This window comes from Mesocricetus auratus, unplaced genomic scaffold (assembly GCF_017639785.1).
Source record: "Mesocricetus auratus isolate SY011 unplaced genomic scaffold, BCM_Maur_2.0 Super-Scaffold_100004, whole genome shotgun sequence".
Classification (NCBI taxonomy): domain Eukaryota; kingdom Metazoa; phylum Chordata; class Mammalia; order Rodentia; family Cricetidae; genus Mesocricetus; species Mesocricetus auratus.
The window spans coordinates 113,048,364-113,071,774 of NW_024429189.1; the positions used below are offsets into that span (position 1 = coordinate 113,048,364).

The 23,411-nt window shown below is 42.2% G+C and overlaps 1 protein-coding gene across 4 annotated transcripts in view; it reads left to right on the forward strand.

Moving 5' to 3' along the window:
* Kiz (kizuna centrosomal protein) overlaps nt 1-22,430 on the forward strand; it is a 101,071-nt gene extending 78,641 nt beyond the window's left edge. For all 4 annotated transcript variants that reach the window (XM_040746443.1, XM_040746445.1, XM_040746444.1 and 1 more), the window contains 3 exons: nt 2,838-2,934; nt 20,589-20,632; nt 22,290-22,430. In XM_040746443.1, the coding sequence (XP_040602377.1) occupies nt 2,838-2,934; nt 20,589-20,632; nt 22,290-22,393 (245 nt within the window). In that variant the 3' untranslated portion in view covers nt 22,394-22,430. The remainder of the gene's footprint in view (nt 1-2,837; nt 2,935-20,588; nt 20,633-22,289) is intronic.
* The last annotated feature ends 981 nt before the right edge of the window (nt 22,431-23,411 follow it).

The window sequence follows — 23,411 nt, forward strand, 5'->3', positions numbered from 1 at the left end:
ATCTGTGATGGGGCTCAGGACAACAGCCAGCACTATGCTGAGAGAAGTGTGGTTTTAGAGTTTACTTGGTAAGGAGTGTTACTGAGTCTGAGTGATCAAGAACTTTTTCATCCTTAGCAGACAAGCATTTGGAAGGACCCTGCCTTCTGGATACATTGGGCCAGCCCAGCATGGTAATAGTTCTCATAGATTGTTTCATGGTGGTATCTTTTCACCAACTACTGTAGAAGATGCCCCAACCTTCTCTTCCCCACATCTCTTATTTCTTAATCATCAAATGAGCAGTTTTGTGCTGCATGTCCACTCTGTGGGAATGCTGGGAAATTCTCCTTTCTTATAATGAAAGGACTGTAAGTCCCAATAAAGCCAAAATGGTAGGCTTAAATATAGTTCCTTTAATCTAGGATTTTGTTTCTATTTTAATTTTCTTATATTTCCCCTTCTATTATTTTAGTGATTTTCATTTTATTATATCTTCTTTTTTAGGTATTATTCAATTTAGCACCCCTAATAAAAGATACATAATATAGAAGAAAGTATATGAGTAGCTTTTTATTAATTTTAGACTTGGATATTTTATTTTATGTGTATGAGTGTTTTGCCTGCATGTATGAATGTATATCATGTACACTCCTGGTACCCAAGGATGTCAGAAGAGAGTGTTGAATTCTTTAGAACCATAGTTATAGTTGATTGTGAGCCACCCTGGGAGTACTGGGAATTGAACCCTGGGTCTGCTGAAAGAGTAACCAGTGCTCTTAACCACTAAGCCATCTTTAGTTTTCTGTGGTCATCATATTTTGTTTTTCCCATCAGAGTTGTACAGTGATTTCTTAATGTCATGTAATTCTTAGACAGTATTCAGATTTCCAGTTGTCTTCGAACATGTCTTCCGCAGACAACCACTTTTTCAAGACACGTGCTTCAAGTGCATCAGAACTATATGTATCTGGAGAATACTTGTCCAGGGAATATTAGTGGGAGTGTCATTTATTTTGGTTGGTTTAAGGATTCAGTGAGTCACTTTAGGTTAAAGACCAAGCCCAGGCCTGGGAGTGAAAAGCTCCTGGGGAGAGCTTTTGGTAGCTATGATTTAACTCTGGAAAAGTAGAAATCACAGTCTCTTGAAGTATAAAGCAGGGCCTCTGTCCTGAAGGAAGTCCTTGTTGCTTTGGAAAGATCTTAGTGCCTGTCATCTTTCTGTTCATATTTAGTCATACAATCTGAGTTGAGACTGCTTTTAGAAGGTATTTGTCCAGCCCCCTCATTTTATAAATAATGTCCTAAGAGAGTCATCCATGCTTAGAGCACAGCTGCTCAGCAGATGCACGTAGCTGGGAAGGCAGTGCTACAGTGGTTTTGGTCAATTATTTTGATACGTAATTGGGAGGTGCAAAAGGCAAGTATTTGGCATAAATTGTCATCTTGGCTATCTATAGAAATTATGCTATTAAATATATTAATAACTTATTTCAAATAATACTCTTTGAACAGTACATATACTTGGATAATATATTTTTGATCACTTCCTGTTAAACTTTTCATGCGTAAAATGGCACTTCACAGGTTGTACAGCTAAGTACAGGCAAGTTCAGTTTCCTGAGGCCATCTCACATCGACGCTGTATGCTTTGAAAGTCTCCAGTAATCTAATGATGGTATTGGCTGCAAGAGATTCTGATGCTGTTGGCTGCCCTTGGAATTGACAGTGCCTTGCATCCACGCTGCATTGGCTGTACATTATCTTCTCATTTCTGTTGTCCTCAGGTCCTATGAGCTGCAGAGAAGCACAAGACCATCTGTGAGGGCAAAGGGAAACGTCCCAGCACTTAGAGGCAGTGGGGACAGGACTCCCATCCTCACCTCTCACTCCTAAAGGAACACTCATGTTTCAGTTACTTTCTGAGTTAGATGGTTTAGGTTTCTGTCTCAGATCTGAGATAGAGGAAAGCCACTTGACTTTTGAACCCCTGCTTTTCATAATCCTAAATCCTGTCCTGTATGAAAGTGGAGACTCAGTTGAGTTGACCATGGACCTGGTGCTGAAAGAGCTGCTCTGCTACAGAGATTACATGCAGGGAAGCTGTTGATGGGCTAGAAACTCAGCTAGCCTGCAGCAAAGCTACCTGTGTACTCTCAGTCTGAGATCTGGGGTGACTGCCCACTGAAACCAGATGTGCAGCAGAAATATCCAAGGCAGAGGACAGTTCAGCCTCCATCCCCAGGGAAAAGGGTGTGTTGTACATCCATGTCCTCAACACAGGCTAAAAAGGTGGCCTTGTCTTTTAGTAGAAATGTATAGGAAACAGGATTTAGCAAAGGGGCTTAAGAGTAGACAGTAATGGGTACTTGTCATCCAAGAGTGTCATTTATGTCTGAGAAACCAGTTCCCAGTACTTGTCCCTACCTTAGTCCTAACAGTGAATTATTCAATCCATGCTCTTATGTATACATCTTGGCATTTTGAAGCAGAGCTTTCTGGGGTCTTAACTCTAGGTCATATGGTTGCTGAGCACATTTGAGGAGGCCCTGGTTTCAGGCCCCATTCACAAAAAAGAATGAGTAATTAAGGTAAAACATAAAGCAGAATTCTTTGGGTAGCTTTGGTGGCTTGGTTTTTTGTTTGTTTGTTTGTTTGTTTTTATTACAAAGAAAATTTCCATTTCTTTTCAGTATTCTATGAGTATTTTGTCCCAAGCTCTAGAAGCTTAGAAACCTTCTATGGCTTGAACAAAATCTTCCTCTTGATTTTCCAGAGTTAGCAGGAGGCTATGTCTGCACTTGTTTTGTGGCTTTGTGGTGGCTAACTCTCACTCGCCTTGTTTGTGCTTGTCACAGGTTTGGATATTTGCAACAGCACATTCAAGACAAAGACAACCCACAAAATCGCTTCGGAAGCTAGTTTTTCATCTAGTGAAGGAAGTCCTTTGTCAAGGTAAAGTCGTGAAAGCCTTTTTGAATAGCAGTAACAAGATGAGAAATGTCACTACGCAATGAATTCAGCCCTGGCTGTGTGTTATTTTGTTGTGTGACTTGATGGAGGGTTATGGTTTGGGTTTTTGTTTATCTAAAATAACAGTTGAAACTTTAGTCTACCTTTGAAAATATTTGCACCAGAGCCAAGTATTGTTTTGCAGCTGTTGTTTTCTTGTTTAAGACTCAATTGACACCTCAGTGAACCACAAATTAGCGTCTACAGCTGCTCGCAGTAGGACTGCTTAGAGACCACACAAAGGAGGTTGTCAGGAAAAGGGCAGGGAGAAAACATCAGGCCTTAAAAGAAATAAAGTGGCGTGTTCTTCTTTCTGAGGCAACTGGTAGGCGAACAGGCAATTGCTCTATATTAGTTTTTGTGTGTGGTTTCTTTTTTTTTTTTTTTTTAGACCAAGTCTTCGGACCATATTACTCACCCTTTTCACAAGTGCTGTTGCTTATTCCCCTTAAAGAACAGAATTTATCTCTCCATATTCATTAAAATGTAACACTCCTTACAAGTTTTCTGAGCTCTAATAAAGTGAGTTGTGTGCCAAAATTGCCATCCAGTATTAATCATGCAGTGACTTCAAGTCACTGAGAAAGCATTTATAATGTGAATCTAAGCAATTGCCTAATGCAGTGCTTAGTCTTTAACTTTGGGCTAAATACTATTTCAGCCAGCCTAGCAAGTTTTCATTGTAATAGCATGCTCATTAAAAAAGTGTCCTTTAGATGATTGTGTTACCTTTGAATTTACTACTTGACCCTGCTAAAATGTTAAAACATGACCTTTACATTTCTACCGCTGTGTGTAATGTCCAAATAACAAAATGATCTGATCCAGAAATGTCATATTAAAGGGAAATGGAAATGGAAAAAAATCTGTTCATTTGTGCTTTATGAAAGCATTACAGTATTTAGGACGTGGACTATTTGGATGGATTAACTTTCTAAAATTCTGGCTTTTAGAAACTTGACAAGTATCTAAGATGCTTCCTCATTTACCAGAACTTACCTTTGCTACCTGGTTTTTGTTCATGTTGTTAGAGGAAACAGAAGCTAACTGGGTTTGGAAGAATGTTGATTACTATATCATTAGGGTTATACTATAAATTCAAGTTCTAGGTCTTTTAAGATAATTTTTAAAGGTCAGTAGGTTCTATAGGTAGTTAGTTCCTAGGCTTAATGTTACCATTTGGCTTAAAAATATATTCCTTCAGTTTTTAAGATTGCTGGAAGTATTTGTCTCCATTATATTTTAAAGACATGAAGCACGTTCTTTATGTGTGTCCTTTGAGAAGCTCTGAAACACACTTAGAAAGTAATAGGATTATAGAGAACATTTTCTCAGCCTGGTCATTCACACTTGGTCAAATTACACCACAAATCAAAGCAAGGAGCCTCTTGTTATAATATTTCTGTATGGAGTTAATTTCCTAATAAATTATAAGTAATCTCACCACCACCCCCCTTTAAGAAAAATAAACCCACTAAAAGGTCTTTCAGGAACCCTTGGTTGTAGGCACTTGATAGTAATCTAGCATAAAAGGCTTTGAACAGTGAGTGTACAGCTTGGTGTGCTGTTTGGCACAGTTTGGTTCTTGTGCTGGGTCTGTTATTGTTAATACCCCACCCTGGGCTTTGGAGAGCTCAGGTTTTGCTGTTTGTGCCCGGCTTCACTGAAATTTCTTAGAGGCTTACATTTAAGGATCCCACTTACTGCAGTCACTCCTTGTGCTTTATTGCTTTTACAAGTGGTCTCGAAACCCAGTACTTGAGAATAAACATAACAGTGCTGCGCTGCTGTAGCACTTTTAAAAATTCTTCTTTGCTCTATTTTGTCAGTGAGCTGATGAGCAACCTCAAAAAAAAAAAAAAAAAAAAAACCCTGTTGGACCTTAAAAAAATGGCTTCCTCTGATGTCCTAGAGACAATAATTATGATGTGCTAGTTAAGCCCAAACTACAGCCGAGGGATTTTACTTTAAAGCAGGGGCTTGGGCGAAAAAATGCATTTATAGCTCTTTGTCTGCACCTCATTATGTGTGGGCCTGATTCATTAAGTAATTGGTTTGCAGTTGTTTACATGAGTATTAAGGCCTTCTTTTCAGCCGCCTTTGAGAGATACATTGTGCAAATGTTGCCTGTGATGAATGCAGAATGAGGGCCAGCGGGTCCCTCCTATTGGCTAAACAGTGCACTCTGTTGAAAAGCCAGAGAAAGGGATTGGGTGCTGCTTTGCATAGCAATGACTTTCTTAATAAGCGTTACAGATTAATACACACAAGCTATAAAAGATGCAAAGAGATACTCTTAGCACATTTATACATGCTCATTTCATTGTGATGATGGCGGGATCCCCGCGCTTTCATATTCCGTTTTTCAGAGCAGGGGCTTCAGTGCATGAGCTGTAATAGAATCCGATGTTTATTGTATTATAAATCACGGGCAAGTAGGCCGATCGGCAACAGTTTATTATTAAAGATTCTTTCAGTGTAAATCTTTTTCTACCATTGTATTTGCTTCAGTAAAATCATTTTGTGGTTGAGTGGGGATGAAAGGCATGATGTACGAAGGAGTGAGTCCTAATAGGAAGCTGTTCTCAGAGTAAAGACCACTTGTTCCCTTTTGTTCCGAGGTGCATGCCAGAGCTTCCTCTCCTCTGCAAACATTGTCTCTCTTTACCTTCCCCAGGAAGCGGTTTCACTCTCCAGGATCCATTTATTCAATGGAGAGTATATCTTCACAGCTCCCTTGCAACTTCGGCTTACCCGTTCCCTTGTAACTCCGGCCTTTGGGTTGAATTAAGATAAGATTTTTGCCAGAAGAAAAGAGTGTGTGCTTGCAACACAATTGCCTGGGGGAAAGTTACTCAAAGTCACCGGGCCACCCGCACCCTTTAGCAGGGCCACCCTGGGTGGCATTCCTTGTCAGCCCTGCATCCATGGGAGCGGCCAGAGGAGGGCGGCAGCCTGCAGCTGATGCTCAGATTGTGGCCATAGCTTTACTTTCTCGTCTGATCGTTTGTGTTATTTTCCCCGGAATTTTACTAAATTAGAAGCTTCTTAAACAGTCCACATTTACTGTCATAAGCCCATACACTTTGTTTTTTCTTGTACACAACACTTTTGCTTATGAATAATCACTTTGATTATTTGAAGGAAAGAAGTAAACAAGTTGACCCCAGGGCAGCTAAAATTATAGCACTGCTGTAGGAGCTCCAACTAGCCATCAGGGGGCGCTCAGACTTTGTCAAATTTAAACAGACTCAGACTTCAGTAGCCTTTTAAAACTTAAAATTGATTCATGGAGGTTTGTTGGTATGGTCATTTGTATTTATTTCACTTTATTTCTGGATTGCTTTTGCCCTACATTTTCCCAGAAATGTGTCTATTTTGAAGAAAAATTCAGCTAAAGATCCTATTTGAAATTTTTTAATACTGATTTCAAACATACAGAAATTTTTGTATTTCACAGATACCACACCTTCTCATAGGTTAGTTTTTTAATGTCCCCTCATTCTGTGTGTATGTGGGTGGGGGCATGTTTCTTCGTGGTGTGTGTGTGTGTGTGTGTGTGTGTGTGTGTGTGTGTGTGTGTGTGTGTGCAGGCCAGAAGTTATGGTTGGATATTTTTGTTGATTGCTCTCTATACTGTATTTTTCAAGGTAAGTTCTCTCAATGGATCTGAAGCTCATCCAGTTGGCTATAGATTCAGGTACTGAGTTCCAGAGACCTGCCTACTTCCACCCCACCCCACCCCCAGCTCATGGAGTTAGACACACATGCAGCTTTTACATGGACACTGGGGATCCAAATTCAGGTCTAATGCTTTCACAGCAGGCAGTCTACTGACAGTTTTATAATAAAAACGGGGGGGGGATGGAGGACCACCCCCATCCCACTGAGAGCCATTTCTTTTTCTTTTTTATTTCAATTAGAAACATGCATGCTTCAAATATCAATCCCAGCTCCCCCAACCTTGTCCCTCTACCAGCCCCACTCCCACCCCCCACCCCCAGCCCAGTCCCCACATCATTCCCCAGGGAGGGTGAGGCCCTCCTTGGGGGGAATCTCCGGAGTCTGTCATTTCATCCAGGGCAGAACCTAGGCCCTTCCCCATGTGTCCAGGCTGAGAGAGCATCCCTCCATGTGGAATGGGCTCCTAAAGTTCATTTGTACGCCATGGCGAACACTAACCTACTACCAAAGGCCCCAGAGATTTCTGAGGCCTCTTCACTGGCACTACATTCATGGAGTCTGGATCAGTCCCCTGTTGGACTCTTAGCCATCAGTCTGGGGCTCAAGAGCTCCCCCTTGTCCGGTCAGCTGTCTTTGTGGGTTTCACCAGCATGGTCTTGACCCCTTTGTTCATCACTCCTCCATCTCTGTCACTGGGTTCCAGGGAGTCAGTTCAGTGTTTAGCTGTGAGTATCTGTCTCTGCCTCCATCAGTCACTGGATGAAGGTTCTAGGATGGCATATAAGGTAGTCATCAACCTTATCATCAGGTAGAGGCTATTATGTAGTCTCTCCACTATTACTTAGTTTTCCAGTTGGTGTTATCCTTGTAGATATCTAGAAATCTCACTAGTGTCAGGTTTCTCCTCAAAGCTATAATGACTACAACTATTATGGTATCTCTCATTCTGCTCTCCTCTATTCTTACCCCGACTCAACCTTCCTGCTGCCCCATGTCTTCTTCTTTTTTGTTGTTGTTGTTGTTGTTGTTTTCTTTTTTACTGAATGTGACCATGAACGTTTCTGTAATGCAGCACTAACGTTTCTTCTTTCTCTATGCTGCCTAGGTTGCCTCAGGGATACTGAGCAAACTAATCACAATAATAAGTGAATGTACTGACCATAACACAGTACCTGGCACAGAAAGTTTTTGATAACCTATGCACAAGTTTGGGGCAAATTTCATCTAAAATTCTAGAAGATACGTCTATTTTGTATTATTTTCATATTTTGGATTGTACCAAAAGGAAAAGTGCCATTGTATTTGGTCTGAGATGATATTAGAGGCTACTGACTAGGGAACATGTACTAAATTCTCTCTTGATACAGAGAACTCCTCTGACACACATACCTGCTAATGATAGCAATCAATGCTGAAAGTACAGGCAGCCAAACTCAAACTTATGTCACTTAGTCTGTGGTTGACTTCATTGCTCCTTTTTTTTTTTCCTTTTAGCAGTTAGAGGAAGGATTGTGCTACAGCCCATGTCTTCTTCTCCCCTCCTCTTATCCCCCTCTTTTTTTTCTAGTTCCCTTCCCCTCCCCCCCCCATGTTCCCAATATGCTCAGGATCTTGCCTCATTCCACTTCTCTGGGGTACAGTGCATATCTCTTGGGAACCCCCCTGTTTCCAAAGTCTCTTCTGAGATTCATGGCAATCTCTTTACCATAACTCCTGTAAATCAAAATCAAACAGCAGATCATGTACTTCTAGCATACGATAGCACCGAATATGCTTTACCATTCCAAAAGGAAGTCAGGGGAGCATACTGGACCAAAGCAAGAACAAAAGCCATCAGGGCAAACTCCAAATTGTGTATCTCCATGTGTGATGTAAAAGCTCTCTTCAGATCTCCAACTCCTTTCAGCTTTGTTGACTGTAACATACTCTTCTCTCTTGGATTGGTCCCACACCCAATCTGCAGTTCTCATTAGCAGGTGTCCCACAAATTGGCATTCCAACATCTTGGGGGACTCCAACACAATCCAGGCTTCATCTTCACAGCTTCATGCAGTGTTCTCTCTCAGCCTCCATTCAGGGATGTCCCTGACACACACCTGGCCTTAATGGCTTTCTTTAGCTGTGAAGGGAGATTCCACAAACTCTTTCTTGTATCCTTTACTCTAAGTCAGAGCCACATGCCCGATGCTGCCATGTCCTCCAACTTGCTGGGACTAGAACTTGTCCCCCTCTTTCAGTTATGTTTGCACCAGCTTTCTGTTGTTGATGGTTCCATTCACTGCTTTAGTATTCCTTTAATTTCTTTTCACAAGTTTAGCTAGGTCAGGTCTTGCCCTGAGGTTAGCACTCCCTTTCTTCCATTTAGCATTAGGGTTTTCTTTAAACTTTTTATATCACTGAGTACAGGACTTGACTCCAGCATCACCTTTCCTTGTGTTCTCTTCCTCCTCACATTGTACATTTTGTATTTCTCCTTGTTTCACTTGCTCCTTTTCATTGAAGATATGCATCAAAGTGGCCACTACTAACCACAACCACATGACACAGTCAATAATTTCAGTAGGCCATATGTATGGAGAAACTCATCTGTTTCTGTTAGATTTTCCAATTTACTGACTGTCCTGGTTTTCTTTGATAAACACCATGACCAAAAGCAGCTTAGAGAAAAAAGGGTTTAAACTTTTATTGCTTCTGGTTTCGACCTGCCTTCTTTAGATCGAATTGGTTTTCCAGTCTTCTACAATTTTAGCATCTTACAGCATTGAGTGTTCATAAAATTCAGGAGGTAATATGAAGTGCTAGGTGAGACTTGCCCAAGTGGATCCTTACAGTATGCTGCTTCCACCTTCTTTCCTGCTTTAGTATTGCAACTTACACCTTTACTTAAAGAGACAGTCTGCTTGTACATTGTAATAATGCTAGAACTTCTCGCAGAATATTCAGCACTGCAACTTTCATGACAACAAAATGTGGTCTGCATTATTCCTCTGTGGACTAGTTCCCAATGATTCTGGTTCTCTTCTTAGATGGTGCCTGGCATTTTATTCCCTGATGCCCAAGCTCAGAACCTTACTCTGTGGTTTCCACAGCATCCCATTTATTTGTTCTTGCTTAGAGAATAACTCAATGAGTGAATGAACTCAGGCTACATGTGAAGTCCACCCCTGGAGGAGGTTCCCACCTCTGGGAGGAAGTCTGAAAGGTCACCTTCAGTACTCCTATCTATTGGGCAGCTTACAAAGGAAAGGTGTGTCAAGCCTCTCTCGTGTCAGTATTAGTTTTCCTTTCTTTGCTGCGTGATGTGTCATCTCTATTTAGAATTCATACCTGCACACCAGAATGACCAGAGGCTTTTGCTAAAGTCCATCTTATACAGGCTGTCATGTGGGATCATCTGTAAACTTACCAGAATACTAGAAGGAATGCACTGCTGACCCATTTTATAGGCAGTCAGACTGATGGTGAGAAGGGTAGTGAACTGGCCCAGGGTACAGGGTGAGCAGAGTTGGGTATTAGAACCTCTAAACTGATATGCCTCAGATCTGTAAAAGGCTCTATAAATGACAGCAGGACTGATTCTGTACTATGAGCTGAGTGGTTTTTATACTTCTACTTTTTGCTTGTCTGTTTGTCCTTTGAGACAGATCTCTCTGTGTAGCCCTGGATGTCCTAGAACTCACTGTGTAGACCAGGCTGATCTTGAACTCACAGAAATCTGCCTGCCTCTGCCTCCCAAATGTTGGGATTAGCCACCATGCCCAGAAGTTTTTATATTTCTAATTGGTTGTAAAAAGAGCTCAAAGAAAAGTTCTGTTTCATGACATGTGAGTACATGAAATTCAAGTGCCATTGTTTCTACATGAAGTTTCCTTGTGCTACAACCATATAGATTCATTTATGTCTATCTGTGGTCACAGAACTGAGTAGTTGTCAAAGGCCATATGGCCATCAAAGTCTGAACTTTTTACTGTCTAGTGCTTGATAGAAATCCTTGGCCAGCCTCAGTCTTACAAGTGAGAACCATTCCTTTCACATTTTTGAAGATTAGGCAGTCCAATTCCAAGCACTTTGATGGAGTATTGGCCCAAGTATGTGGCCTGGAACTTAAAACCTAATTTCTTACTCTGAAATGGGTAGTTCATGTCTACTTTTCTCTCTGCAATTGAACTAGTTGACTCTGTCCAGCATTCCATGGACAGACATGCCTATGTGCCTGTTGACTTTCTTTACGTGTTTGGTGAGACCCATGAAAGAAATGTTAACCTAGGAATTGTATGTAATAAAAGTTAACCATGAGTTATAGCATCACATTGATTTTTAGAGATGGGTTCCTACACAGAAAAAAAGATTGTTCCTAAGATTCCAGGGTAGAGTGGAAAACACTTGAAAGCATCCACCATCTTTCTCAGTAATGAACAATGAATGCCATATGTAGTTCTGAATAGGTTCCTTGTAAGAAGTCTAATAAAACTGACAATTAAGAACCCCTGTACACTCTCTTGGATCCCCTGGCCTGGGGACCACAGCCAGGTCGACTTGCCCCCTGACGGACAAACAAGTGACCAGGAGCCTGCAGAAAGAGCTGGCCCACTTCTGCCGACACTCAGGGCAGAAGGCAGAGGTGAGCACCGGTCCCCATCTTAGACCCGAATTCCTCCCACTCGCCCTCTCTCAGATTCCCTGGCCTGGGGACCTCAGCCAGATTGACTCGCCCCTGGACAGATGACCAAGTGACCAGGAGCCTGAAGAGAGGTCGAGGACAGAGAGCAGAGGCCAGAGAGTATTGGGTTTGCTTGCACCCACCGAAAGGGAACCCTGGTCGCCTATCCACAGGAGAGGAAGAAGCTCTTTCTATACCCACTGGAAGAAGTGATGGGGAAGAGGCAATATAAGAACACACTCAGGAACAGAAAAACAAATATGACACCACCAGCGTCTAGAGATTCTATACCAGGAAGACCTGAACACCCCAATGCGGATGAAGCAGAATGGAATGACCTTAAAAACACCTTCATGAAAATGATAGAGGCCCTCAAAGAGGATGTGAGAAAAATCCCTTAAAGAACTGGAAGAAAAAAACAAACCAAAAAATCCAACAAATGCAAGAAAGGGAGGAAAACATGAAGCAAAATTTAAAAGGAACAATTCAAACAGTGTAATGGTTGAAAGATGACATGGAGACAATCACAGTCTGCAGGAATGCTGGAAATAGAAAAATTGGGGAAACAGTCAGGTACTACAAATGCAAGCATAACCAACAGAAGACAAGAGATGGAAGAGAGAATCTCAGGTGTTGAAGACACACTAGGAGAAATAGATTCATTGACCAAAGAAAATCTTAAGTTCAACAAATCCCTAACACAAAATATCCAGGAAAAGACCAAACCTAAGAATAATAGGTATAGAAGAAGGTGAAGAAACCCAACTCAAAGGGACAGAAAACATATTCAACAAAATCATAGAAGAAAACTTTCCCAACCTTAAGAAAGACATGCCAATGAAGGTACAAACAGCTTACAGAACACAAAATAGAGTGGACCGCAAAAAAAGTTCCCTCGCCACATAATAATCAGACCCCAAGGATACAGAATAAAGAAAGGATACTTAGAGCAGCTAAGGAAAAAGGTCAAATAACATATAAAGGAAAACCAATAAGAATTACACCTGACTTCTCCATGGAAACTCTGAAAGCCAGAAGGTCCTGAATAGATATTCTATCAACACTAAGAGACCATTGATGCCAGCCCAGACTACTATCCCCAGAAAAGCTTTCAATCAATATAGATAGAGAAAACAATATTCCTTGAAAAAACCAGATTTAAATAATACATAAACATTAACTCAGACCTACAGAAAGTTCTGGAAGGAAAACTCCAAGGAAGTTAACTACAACCAGAAAAACATCGGCAATAGATAATCCCAATTTACCAACAGCCAAAAGAGAAAAGGGGTGGAAATCCACATACAATTCCACCAAGAACAACCATTCCAAAACAAACAAGAACGAGCAACCAAAGGTCATTAATATTCCTCAATATTAATGGTTTTAACTCACCCATAAAAAGGCACAGGCTAACAGAATGGATTCGAAGACAGAATCCATCCTTCTGCTGCATACAAGAAACATACCACAACTTCTAAGATAGATGTTACCTCAGAGTTAAAGGTTGGGAAAAGATTTTCCAATCAAATGGACCCAAGAAACAAGCAAGGGGAGCAATCCTAATATCTAACAAACTAGACTGTAAACTGAAATCAATCAAAAGAGATGAAGGAGGTCATTTCATATTCATCACAGGAAAAATCCACCAGGATGAAGTCTCGATTCTGAACATCTATGCCCCAAACACAAGGGCATCCACATAAAAACAACATTACTAAAACTCAAACCACACATAAAACCTCACACACTTATAGTGGGAGACTTCAACACTCCACTGTCACCACTAGACAGAACTACCAAACAGCAACTTAACAAAGAAGCAAAGGAACTAATAGAAGTTATGAACCAATTGGGTTTGACAGACATCTATAGAACATTCCATCCAAACACAAAAGAATATAGATTCTTGTCAGCACCACATGGAACCGTCTCAAAAATTGACCACACACTTGGCAACATATCAAACCTCAACAGGTACAAAAATATTGGATTAACTCCATGTATCTTATCAGACCACCATGCTTTAAAGTTAGAGTTCAGCAACAACACAAATTGCAGAAACCTTACAAACTCATGGAAATTGAATAATGTGCAATTGCACCACTCCTGGGTCAAAGAAGAAATAAAAAAAGAAATTAAAGACTTCCTACAATTCAATGAGAATGAAAACACAACATACCCAAACATACGGGACACTTTGAAAGCAGTGCTATGAGGAAAGTTCATAGCACTAAGTGGCCACATGAAGAAACTGAAAAACAGTCACACTAGAGAATTAACAGCACAATTGAAAGCTCTAGAACAAAAAGAAGCAAAGAAGGAATAGACGCCAGGAAATAATCAAATTGAGGGCTGAACTCAATAAAGTAGAAACAAGGAAAACGATACAAAGAATCAATGTAACAAAGAGTTGGTTCATTGAAAAAATCAACCAGATGGACAAACCTTTATCCAAACTCACCAAACGGCAGAATGTGAACCTGCAAATTAACAAAATCAGAAATAAAAAGGGGGACATAACAAAGAACACTGAGGAAATACAGAGAATCATGTACTTTGAAAACCTGTACTCCACAAAATTCAAAAATTTAAAGGAAATGGACAACATTCTGGATAGATATCACCTGCCAAAATTAAATCAAGAACAGATAAGCAATTTAAATAGACCTATAATACCTAAGGAAATAGAAACAGTCATCAAAGGTCTCCCAACCAAAAAAAAAAAAAAAAAAAAGGCCAGGGCCAGATGGCTTCAGTGCAGAATTTTACCAGAAATTCAAAGAACAGCTTATACCAATTCTCCTCAAAGTATTCCATGCAATAGAAGCAGAAGGGTCTTTGCCAAACTCTTTTTACAAGGCTTCAATAACATTGATACCCAGGCCACACAAAGACACAACTAAGAAACAGAACTTCAGACCAAAATCCCTCATGAACATTGATGCAAAAATACTCAAGAAAATACTGACAACTCAGATCCAAGAATACATCAGAAAAATCATCCACCATGATCAAGTAGGCTTCATTCCAGGAATGCAGGGATGGTTCAACATAGAAAAATCCATCAATGTAATCCACCATATAAACAAGCTGAGAAACAAAAATCACATGATCATCTCACTGGATGCTGAAAAAGCCTTTGACAAAATCTAACACCCATTCATGATAAAGGTCTTGGAGAGATCTGGAATAACAGGAACATACCTAAATGTAATAAAAGCTATATATAGTAAACCCACAGGCAATATCAAACTGAATGGAGATAATCTCAAGGAAATTCCTCTAAAATCAGGAACAAGACAAGGCTGTCCTCTTTCCCCATGCCTCTTCAATATTGTACTCAAAGTTCTAGCTACAGCAATAAGACAACAAAAGGAGATCAAGGAGATACAAATTGGAAAGGAAGAGGTATAACTTTCACTATTTGCAGATGATATGATAATTTACATAAGTGAGCCAAAGAGCTTTACCAGGAACTCTTACAGCTGATTAACACCTTCAGCAAAGTGGCAGGATACAAGATCAACTCAAGAAAAGGGGGTACAATGCATAAGAGGGCTGAGAAAGAAATCAGAGAAACATCACCCTTTATAATTGCCACACAAAACATAAAATACCTTGGGATAACACTAACCAAACAAGTGAAAGGCCCGTATCACAAGAACTTTGAGTCTTTAAAGAAAGAAATTAAAGAAGATGCCAGAAAATGGAAAGATCTCCTATGCTCTTGGATAGGTAGAATCAATGTAGTAAAAATGGCAATCCCGCCAAAAGCAATCTACAGACTCAATGCAATCCCCATCAAAATCCCAGCACAAATCTTCACAGACCTTGAAAGAACAATTCTCAACTTTATCTGGAAAAACATAAAACCCAGGATAGCCAAGACAACTCTGCTCAACAAGGCAACATCTGGAAGCATCACCATTCCTGACTTCAAGCTCTATTATAGAGCTGTAGTCTGAAAACAGCTTGGTATTGGCACAAAAAAAATAGACAGGTAGACTAATGGAATCTAATTGAACACCCTGAGATTAATCCACAAACCTATGAACAGCTGATTTTCGGCAAGGAAGCTAAAATTATACAATGGAAAAAAAGATAGCATCTTCAACAAATGGTGCTGGCATAACTGGATATTGCCATGTAGAAGACTGCAGATAGATCCATGTCTATCGCCGTGCCCAAAACTTAAGTCCAAATGGATCAAAGACCTCAACATAAATCCAGCCACACTGAACCTGTTAGACGACAATGTGGGAGGTACCCTTGAACGAAGTGGTCCAGGAGATCGCTTCCTGAACATAGCACCAGTAGCACAAACACTGAGATCGACAATTAATAAACGGGACCTCCTGAAACTGAGTAGCTTCTCTAAGGCAAAGAACACAGTCAGCAAGACAAAAAGGCAACCCACAGATTGGGAAAAGATATTCACCAACCCCACATCTGACAGAGGGCTGATCTCCAAAATTTACAAAGAACTCAAGAAGCAAGTCTCCAAAACACCAAAGGACCCAATTAAAAAGTGGGGGACTGAACTAAATAGAGAATTCTCAATAGAGGAGTCTAAAATGGCTGAGAGACACTTAAGAAAGTGCTCCACATCCTTAGCCATCAGGGAAATACAAATCATAACAACCCTGAGATATCATCTTACTCCTGTCAGAATGGCTAAAATCAAAAACATCGATGACAGCTTATGCTGGAGAGGATGTAGAGAAAGGGGAACACTCATCCACTGCTGGTGGGAGTGCAAGCTTGTACAGCCACTTTGGAAATCAGTATGGAGACTCCTCAGGAAAATGGGAATCAATCTACCACAAGACCCAGCAATTCCACTCTTAGGCATATACCCAAAAGATGCCCATTCATACAAGGATGTCTGTTCCACTATGTTCATAGCAGCATTATGTGTAATAGCTAGATCCTGGAAGCAACCTAGATGCCCCACAACTGAAGAGTGGATAGAGAAAATGTGGTACATTTACACAATGGAGTACTACTCAGAGGGGAAAAAAACAATGGAATCTTGAAATTTTCAGGCAAATGGATGGCACTAGAAGACTGAGTGAGGTAACCCAGTCACAAAAAGCCAAACATGGTATGTACTCACTCATATATGGATTTTAGACATGGATCAGGGGGGCAGCCTATAATCCCAGGGCCACTGAGTCTAGGAAACAGGGAGGTTCCCAAGAGATATGCATTGTACCCCAGAGAAGTGAAAAGAGGCAAGATCTCCTGAGCAGATTGGGAACATGGGGGGTGGGGAGAGGGAACCAGGAAAAAGAGAGGGGGATAAGAGGAGAGGAGAAGAAGGCATGGGGGAGCAGTAAGGTTGAGTTGAGGTAAGAAAAGAGGAGAACAGGATGAAAGATACCACAATAGATGGAGTCATTATAGCTTTGAGGAGAGAGCTGACAATAGTGAGATTTCCAGATATCTACAAGGATAACACCAACTGGCAAACTAAGCAATAATGGAGAGACTACATTAATATCCCCTCCTTGATGATAAGGTTGATGACTACCTTATATGCCATCCTAGAACCTTCATCCAGTGACTGATGGAGGCAGAGGCAGATCTCACAGCTAAATACTGAACTAATGCAGTGACAGATATGGAGGAGTGATGAACAAAGGGGTCAAGACCATGCTGGGGAAACCCACAAAGACAGCTGAGTGGTCAAGGGGGAGTTCTTGAACCCCAGACTGATGGCTAAGAGTCCAACAGAGGACTGATCCAGACTCCATGAATGTAGTGTCAGTGAAGAGGCCTCAGAAATCTCTGAGATCAGTGTTTACCATGGCGTACAAATGAACTTTAGGAGCCCATTCCACATGGAGGGATGCTCTCTCAGCCTGGACACATGGGGAAGGGCCTAGGTCATGCCCTGGATGAAATGACAGACTCTGGAGATCACCCCATGGAGGGACTCACTCTCTCTGGGGAATGATGTGGGGATTTGGCTGGGTGTTGGACGGGGGAGGGGAGGTGTTGGGGGAGGGCCTAGGGAGAAGTTGTGGGAGAGGGCACTCGGATTAACATTTGAAGCATGCATGTTTCTAATTTAAATAAAAATATATAAAAAAGAACCTCTATACTTTTTTTTTTTTGGTTTTACGAGACAGGGTTTCCCTGTATTGTTTTGGAGAACCTCTGTACATTTAACTCATATTTCACTGATGTTGTTTCCTGCTCCCAATGGTTTAAATGATTCAAAGATATAGCATAACCACAGAGCAAACAGAAAACGTAAGTTCAAGTGGCCTCATGTAGACATGACATGCCTAGAATACCTTACATAGAGCAAGAGGGTCCCCCTGGCATACACAGTGGGTCACCTCCATGCTTGCTACTGGCTCAGTTCACTTGCTTTTGATGAGTTGAGTGATTACACTCACTTATATGGATGATATTCACATGGCCATGACCACATTCACAACATTGTGTGAAGCATTGTATTTCTTTTCCTTACTCATTTTTCTCTCCTGTATATATATCCCCCCTTTGTTGAGAAGACAAAGAAACTCTAACATCCTGATTCTGGAGTCACAGCTAATCATAAACATATAGATCACATTTTCTATCATTGAAAATTGATCACAAGCCTTTGTTGGGCCCTGTGCTTAGTAAAATTCATTTATTCATTCCTCCCTGAGCACCTGCTAATTGCTGAGCACTGGGTTATCCAAGTGATCTGGAACAGATGTGGTCTCTGCTTGCAACCTAGCCTAGAGGGTAAGGAGTAGCCTATCAGTTAGCAGAAGGAATGTATGGAAAACAGCAACCTTGATGAGGATTGCAGTTAGCAGAAGGAATGTATGGAAAACAGCAACTTTGATGAGGATTGCAGTTAGCAGAAGGAATGTATGGAAAACAGCAACCTTGATGAGGATTGCAGTTAGCAGAAGGAATGTATGGAAAACAGCAACCTTGATGAGGATTGCAGTTAGCAGAAGGAATGTATGGAAAACAGCAACCTTGATGAGGATTGCAGTTAGCAGAAGGAATGTATGGAAAACAGCAACCTTGATGAGGATTGCAGTGGAAGGGGAATGGGGATCCAGAATCAGGAAACCCAACATTGTTTGGGAGCCCACCTTGGGGAAGCACCATTCAACATTTAGTTCTTTTTGCCAGAAATATTGGAAAGACATTAAAGAGCTTCTCCTCAGGAAATGTCCAGCATCTCACTCTTGCTGCCAAGTAGAAGATGGATAATAGAGGAACACATTAGGTGTGGTGTCATCAGCGAAGCCATTGTGAACATCTAGGTGGGAGTTACCGGTTTATTTGCCTGTGTGGTGAAAGTATAAGGAATTGGTGAGGGCATTGGGAATTACCAGGAGGTCAAGTTGGTAGGACACAGTTATTGACTGTGTTTAGTGAGGGACATTGGAGGACCAGAAAGTTATGGATGTCCCTTGCTGAGATGGGGAAGTACTGCCTTGTTGGAGTGGAGACCACACTAGAAGGATGGTGAGTTTGACTACAAATTGCTTTGGAGGAGGGCAAATGGAGCTACTAAATGTACACTGGACGTGTTTCTGAAACTCGGAGTAGTCACTGAAGCTTTCGGGACCTGGCCTGGGCTTCCCTGCCTCTATGATTTTTATCCCTGCATAAGGCATTCAGCTGCTACATCCGACCACATCCCATTCCTCAGTCCAGGCCTGCAATATCCTTTCTCAACTAGAAGTGCCTTGCCCTCTGGGGACCCTGCAACTCTCAGCCCTCCCTGTCACCAAGGTCTCTGTCCTCTCGGTTCCATCCAGCAATAGGCTTGGCCTTCTTCCTATTCCTCTTATTATTCAGACCACAGCTGTCTGAAGACTACTCGTCTCCCAGAGTTTTTATAATCTACCTCTGCCTCCTGGTGCCTAGCCCAACTTTCTAGCACATAGGTAATGGGAGTAGGTAAGCAGTATCACAACACACATGGGGTTCATTGTGTGTACATAAAAAGGGTTTTTTTAAGGCTCACTTTGTTAATGCCCACTCCCATGGTAGCCTGACCGTTGACTGTCTGTTGTCCCCTTTCTGGTGGCCATAAGGATGTTGTGCTCTTTAGGGAGAATGGGCTCCACTGCTGGATCCTGGTTAGTAGCAGGCACCAAATGCCAGGGAGTATTACAAGATATTGTAGAGCATGGTAAAATGGACCCTTAGTAGAGCTTGTTTTGCTGTGATGCCTGTGTTATAAGGCATTTGTATAATCTGCAGGTTGTCAAGACTTGAACCAAGTGGGGGATGAATTTGAAAAGTTCTCCCATCAAGGTGAACAGGGTCCTGACCATGAGAGGGCAATGTAGATACCTTGTATAGAAAAAATAAAATTCTCCCCTAATGTCTCCACTGCCCACTTGTCTCTCTGCATGACACTTGGAGAATTTAGGTACAATAGAAAGTGTAAGTGGTGCTCCCAGAAGGGTTCTTTAAGTTCATTGCATTGCATACAGCCCTGGAAACGCACATTGGGAAATCCCACTCCAAAGAGTCGCTATCTTACATTCATCAGAGGAAACCAGTAGGTACCAAAAGCCACAGATGCAGCATTTGTATCAGTGAATACATAGAAAGCTAAACTTGGGTACACAAAATACTAGCTGTTTCCCACAGTGTGTTTACTGTGACTGCCTTTGTTAAACTGTTGGCATTGAGCCGGGCGTTGGTGGCGCACGCCTTTAATCCCAGCACTTGGGAGGCAGAGACAGGCGGATCTTTGTGAGTTTGAGACCAGCCTGGTCTATAAGAGCTAGTTCCAGGACAGCCTCCAAAGCCACAGAGAAACCCTGTCTAGAAAAACAAACAAACAAAAAAAACTGTTGGCATTGTTGTTGCTGATTTGATTGAGGTATTTTCACTTTCTTCCCAATGTCTTGACTCCTTGTCAGGTATCTCACTTTGAGTTTGCTCAGAAGCACTGACACTTGGTGCATGGTGTTTTCCAGAGGACTGTTGAACAGAAAGCATCCTCTGCCTCCAGCAGGGGCCCACAGCACACAGGGCTCACCCAGGGCAGGGCTGCCAAGAGGAGCACACGGAGGCTGGTGAGGCTCTGGCAGCTCACTGCTCCCCCAGCAGATGCCTCTGGCCACCCCAAGACTTGACACTTTGGTGCTTTTCAAGCCTGGGGAGGAAATATAAAACTTCTCTCCTTACCATAAATGCTTTGGCTTCTTCCCAAGCAGTTCTCTGTGAAATTATTAGATCAGTTATCAATTTTCACTTTCTTATTTTATAGGCATGAAAGCAAAAGGGACCCGGTGACCACTATAAAGTCAAATGGTAAGAAACAAACAGACACCAATTGTCATTTCTCATCTTAACCAAGAGTTATGTTGTGTATCTGTCTTTCTGTGACCTTGTGTGAGGACTGTGACGTGTCCTGTGAGCCCAGGGACAGCCCACACAGCTGCCTGTGAATAAGGCCTTTAGTGAAAGGACTGTGAAGGTGCCATGGGATACTATGGTAGTATAGTTTATTTGGAATTGATTGTCAGAATTGGTGCTCTCTATCTACAGAGTGTTTCACCTCTATTTCCCTGCCCCCAAGGCAGGGCCCATGAGCACTTACTGCTCTTGCCTGCTAGGACTCTTGCAGCAACCCTAACTGGCTTCTCCATACCCAGTCCCTCCTGTCCCTACCTGGCCACTAGCATTTAACCCAGATTTACTCTCTTCACTTACTTACCAGTTCCACCATCTCTCACTAATTGCAGCACAGAATGTAATTTCCTCCCATGGTATCCCTGTGTCAGTTCTTTCCTTGCCAGGCCATTCCTGTCTGACTTTGCTATACCCCTGCCTCTGTGCCTTTGCTCACGCTATTCCTTTATATGAAGTTCTTTTTCTTTCCTCTTAAACCCTAAGCTCCGCTTCATCCTTCAACACCCAACCTGCAGTGACACTCTAGGACACTTCCCTCCCATGTCTGGGCTCTCTGCTCTGGTCTCCTTTCCTCCCATCCCCCACTGGTAGTAATGGAGAGTGCAGGTATGAATCAGGTGTAACCACTGATGCCACGATTGTAGCCAGATGCCTACTCTTGCTCAGCTGCTGTTTGCTCAGTAATGTGCAGACATTAATAGTATTCTACCACCTTAGTGAAAGGATCAACTGGGATCCTATAAATGAAGCCATCTAAGAGCTGCCTGGTTATTCTCTATAGACACCAGTTATCTGATTGTCAAGGCAGAAGATACTGTTGATGCCCTACCATACCCTGTCAGCTGCCTATAGGTCACCTCGGCTCCAATAGCCAGGTGTGCCCGTGGCCTTCTACATGAGACAGTGTGTCTCTGACGCAGAGCTTTTGCCTGCCACACAAGCATGTGAAACTCTTACAGAGGACCAGAGAGTTGGCAACTAGGGTTAGGAGATAATGAATCAGTAGACACTCTTACTCTTCACTGGAACAGCATGAGGAAAGCTCTATACAGTCTCGCAGAGAATCCTCAAAGGGACTGAATCCCAGTTGTCCTCTGACCGCACCCATAGCTCTCACCAGCTTCCTCTCTTCTTGGGTCACTCTCCCATTCTCTTCACCATGGTAACTAAGATTGCCTCCCAGATAAATAATAAGTGTTCAGATCAACCAATCACTACTGCCCATTTTTCCACCAAGTCTTCCCCTTTTCTGATCTAGTCCTGCAAAAACAAAAACAGAGAGATAAAAGTGAAGCAGCAGCCAGTGGGTGGTGTCATTCCAGGTAACCTAGGTCTTAATGTCTGTCTTATAATAAAAAATTGGACGTAATGAATGATAAAAAGAATTCTTCAAAGATTGCTCTCAAACAATGAGAAGAACATAGCATGAAATGTATAAATTTGTACAAATGACATAGTGCAGGCCAGTGCTCCAACTAAGCAGTTGCCTTGCTGTTTTGAAAACCCTCTGTCAGAGTACAGCAAAGTTAATGAGCCATGCACTTTTCTCTTCCAGCCTTCTGGGGGGAATCTGATGACAGTAACTCTGAAATCGAAGCTGCTCTTCGTCCTAGAGACCATAACATGTCCGATGACTTCGATGACTTTTATGACACATAAGCTGTTACAGGCCAGAAATAAAGTCTTTAAACAAACAGTCACTGTGTGTTTGTGTATAATTCTCAACATAAAAATATCCTTTCAAGTTTGCTAGTTGTTAAAGGGGGAAACTGAAAGTTATTCAAGTGAGATTTCGTGATAGAGATGTGAACAGGGGCTGGGGAGTACAGCACTTGCCCAGCATGAGAAAGACTAGGGCACTGATCTCCCGCACTGGAGAGTGCTATGAGCAGCCAGAGCAGTGGCACACGGCAGCAGCAGGATGGGCATTTCCAGGCTATCCTGAGCTGTTCAATCAGACCCTTGGGAGATAGAAGCAAGAGGATGAGAAGTTCAAGGCTAGCATCAGCTACACAAGGCCCTGTGATAGTGTGAATGAGAACGGCTCCATAGGCTCTCATACTTGAATGTTTGGTCCTCAGTTGGTGGGACTGTTTGAGAAGGGTTGGGAGGTCCTGTTGTAGGAGGCATGTCACTGGGGGTGGAATTTGAGGGCTTTTTTTAAATTTAACTTTTTACACATATTACTCTTGGTTGCCTTTCCCTCCCCTCCTCCACCGGACCCCCATTCCTCCCAAGCCCCCATCCCACTCCATCTCCCTTCCGCTCCCCAAGGATGGTAAGGCCTTCCATGAGGGATTTTCAGAGTCTCATATAATCCAGGGTAGGGCCTAAGCCCTCCCCCATGTGTCCAGGCTGAGAAAGCATCCCTCCATGTGGAATGGGCTCCCAGAGTCCATTTGTATACCAAGAATAAATACTGATCTACTCTCCAAGGTCCCATAAGTTGCCAAGGCCTCTTCTCTGACACCCAGGGGGGAGTCTGGATCAGCCCTGTGCTGATCTCTCAGTCATCAGTCTGGGGTCCATGAGTTCCCCCTTGTTTAGGTCGGCTGCCTCTGTGGGTTTTACCAGCCTGGTCTTGATTTCTTTGCTCATCACTCCTCTTTGCAACTGGACTCCAGGAGTTCAGTTTGGTTTTTAGCTGTGGGTGTTTGCCTCTGCTTCTGTCAGCCAC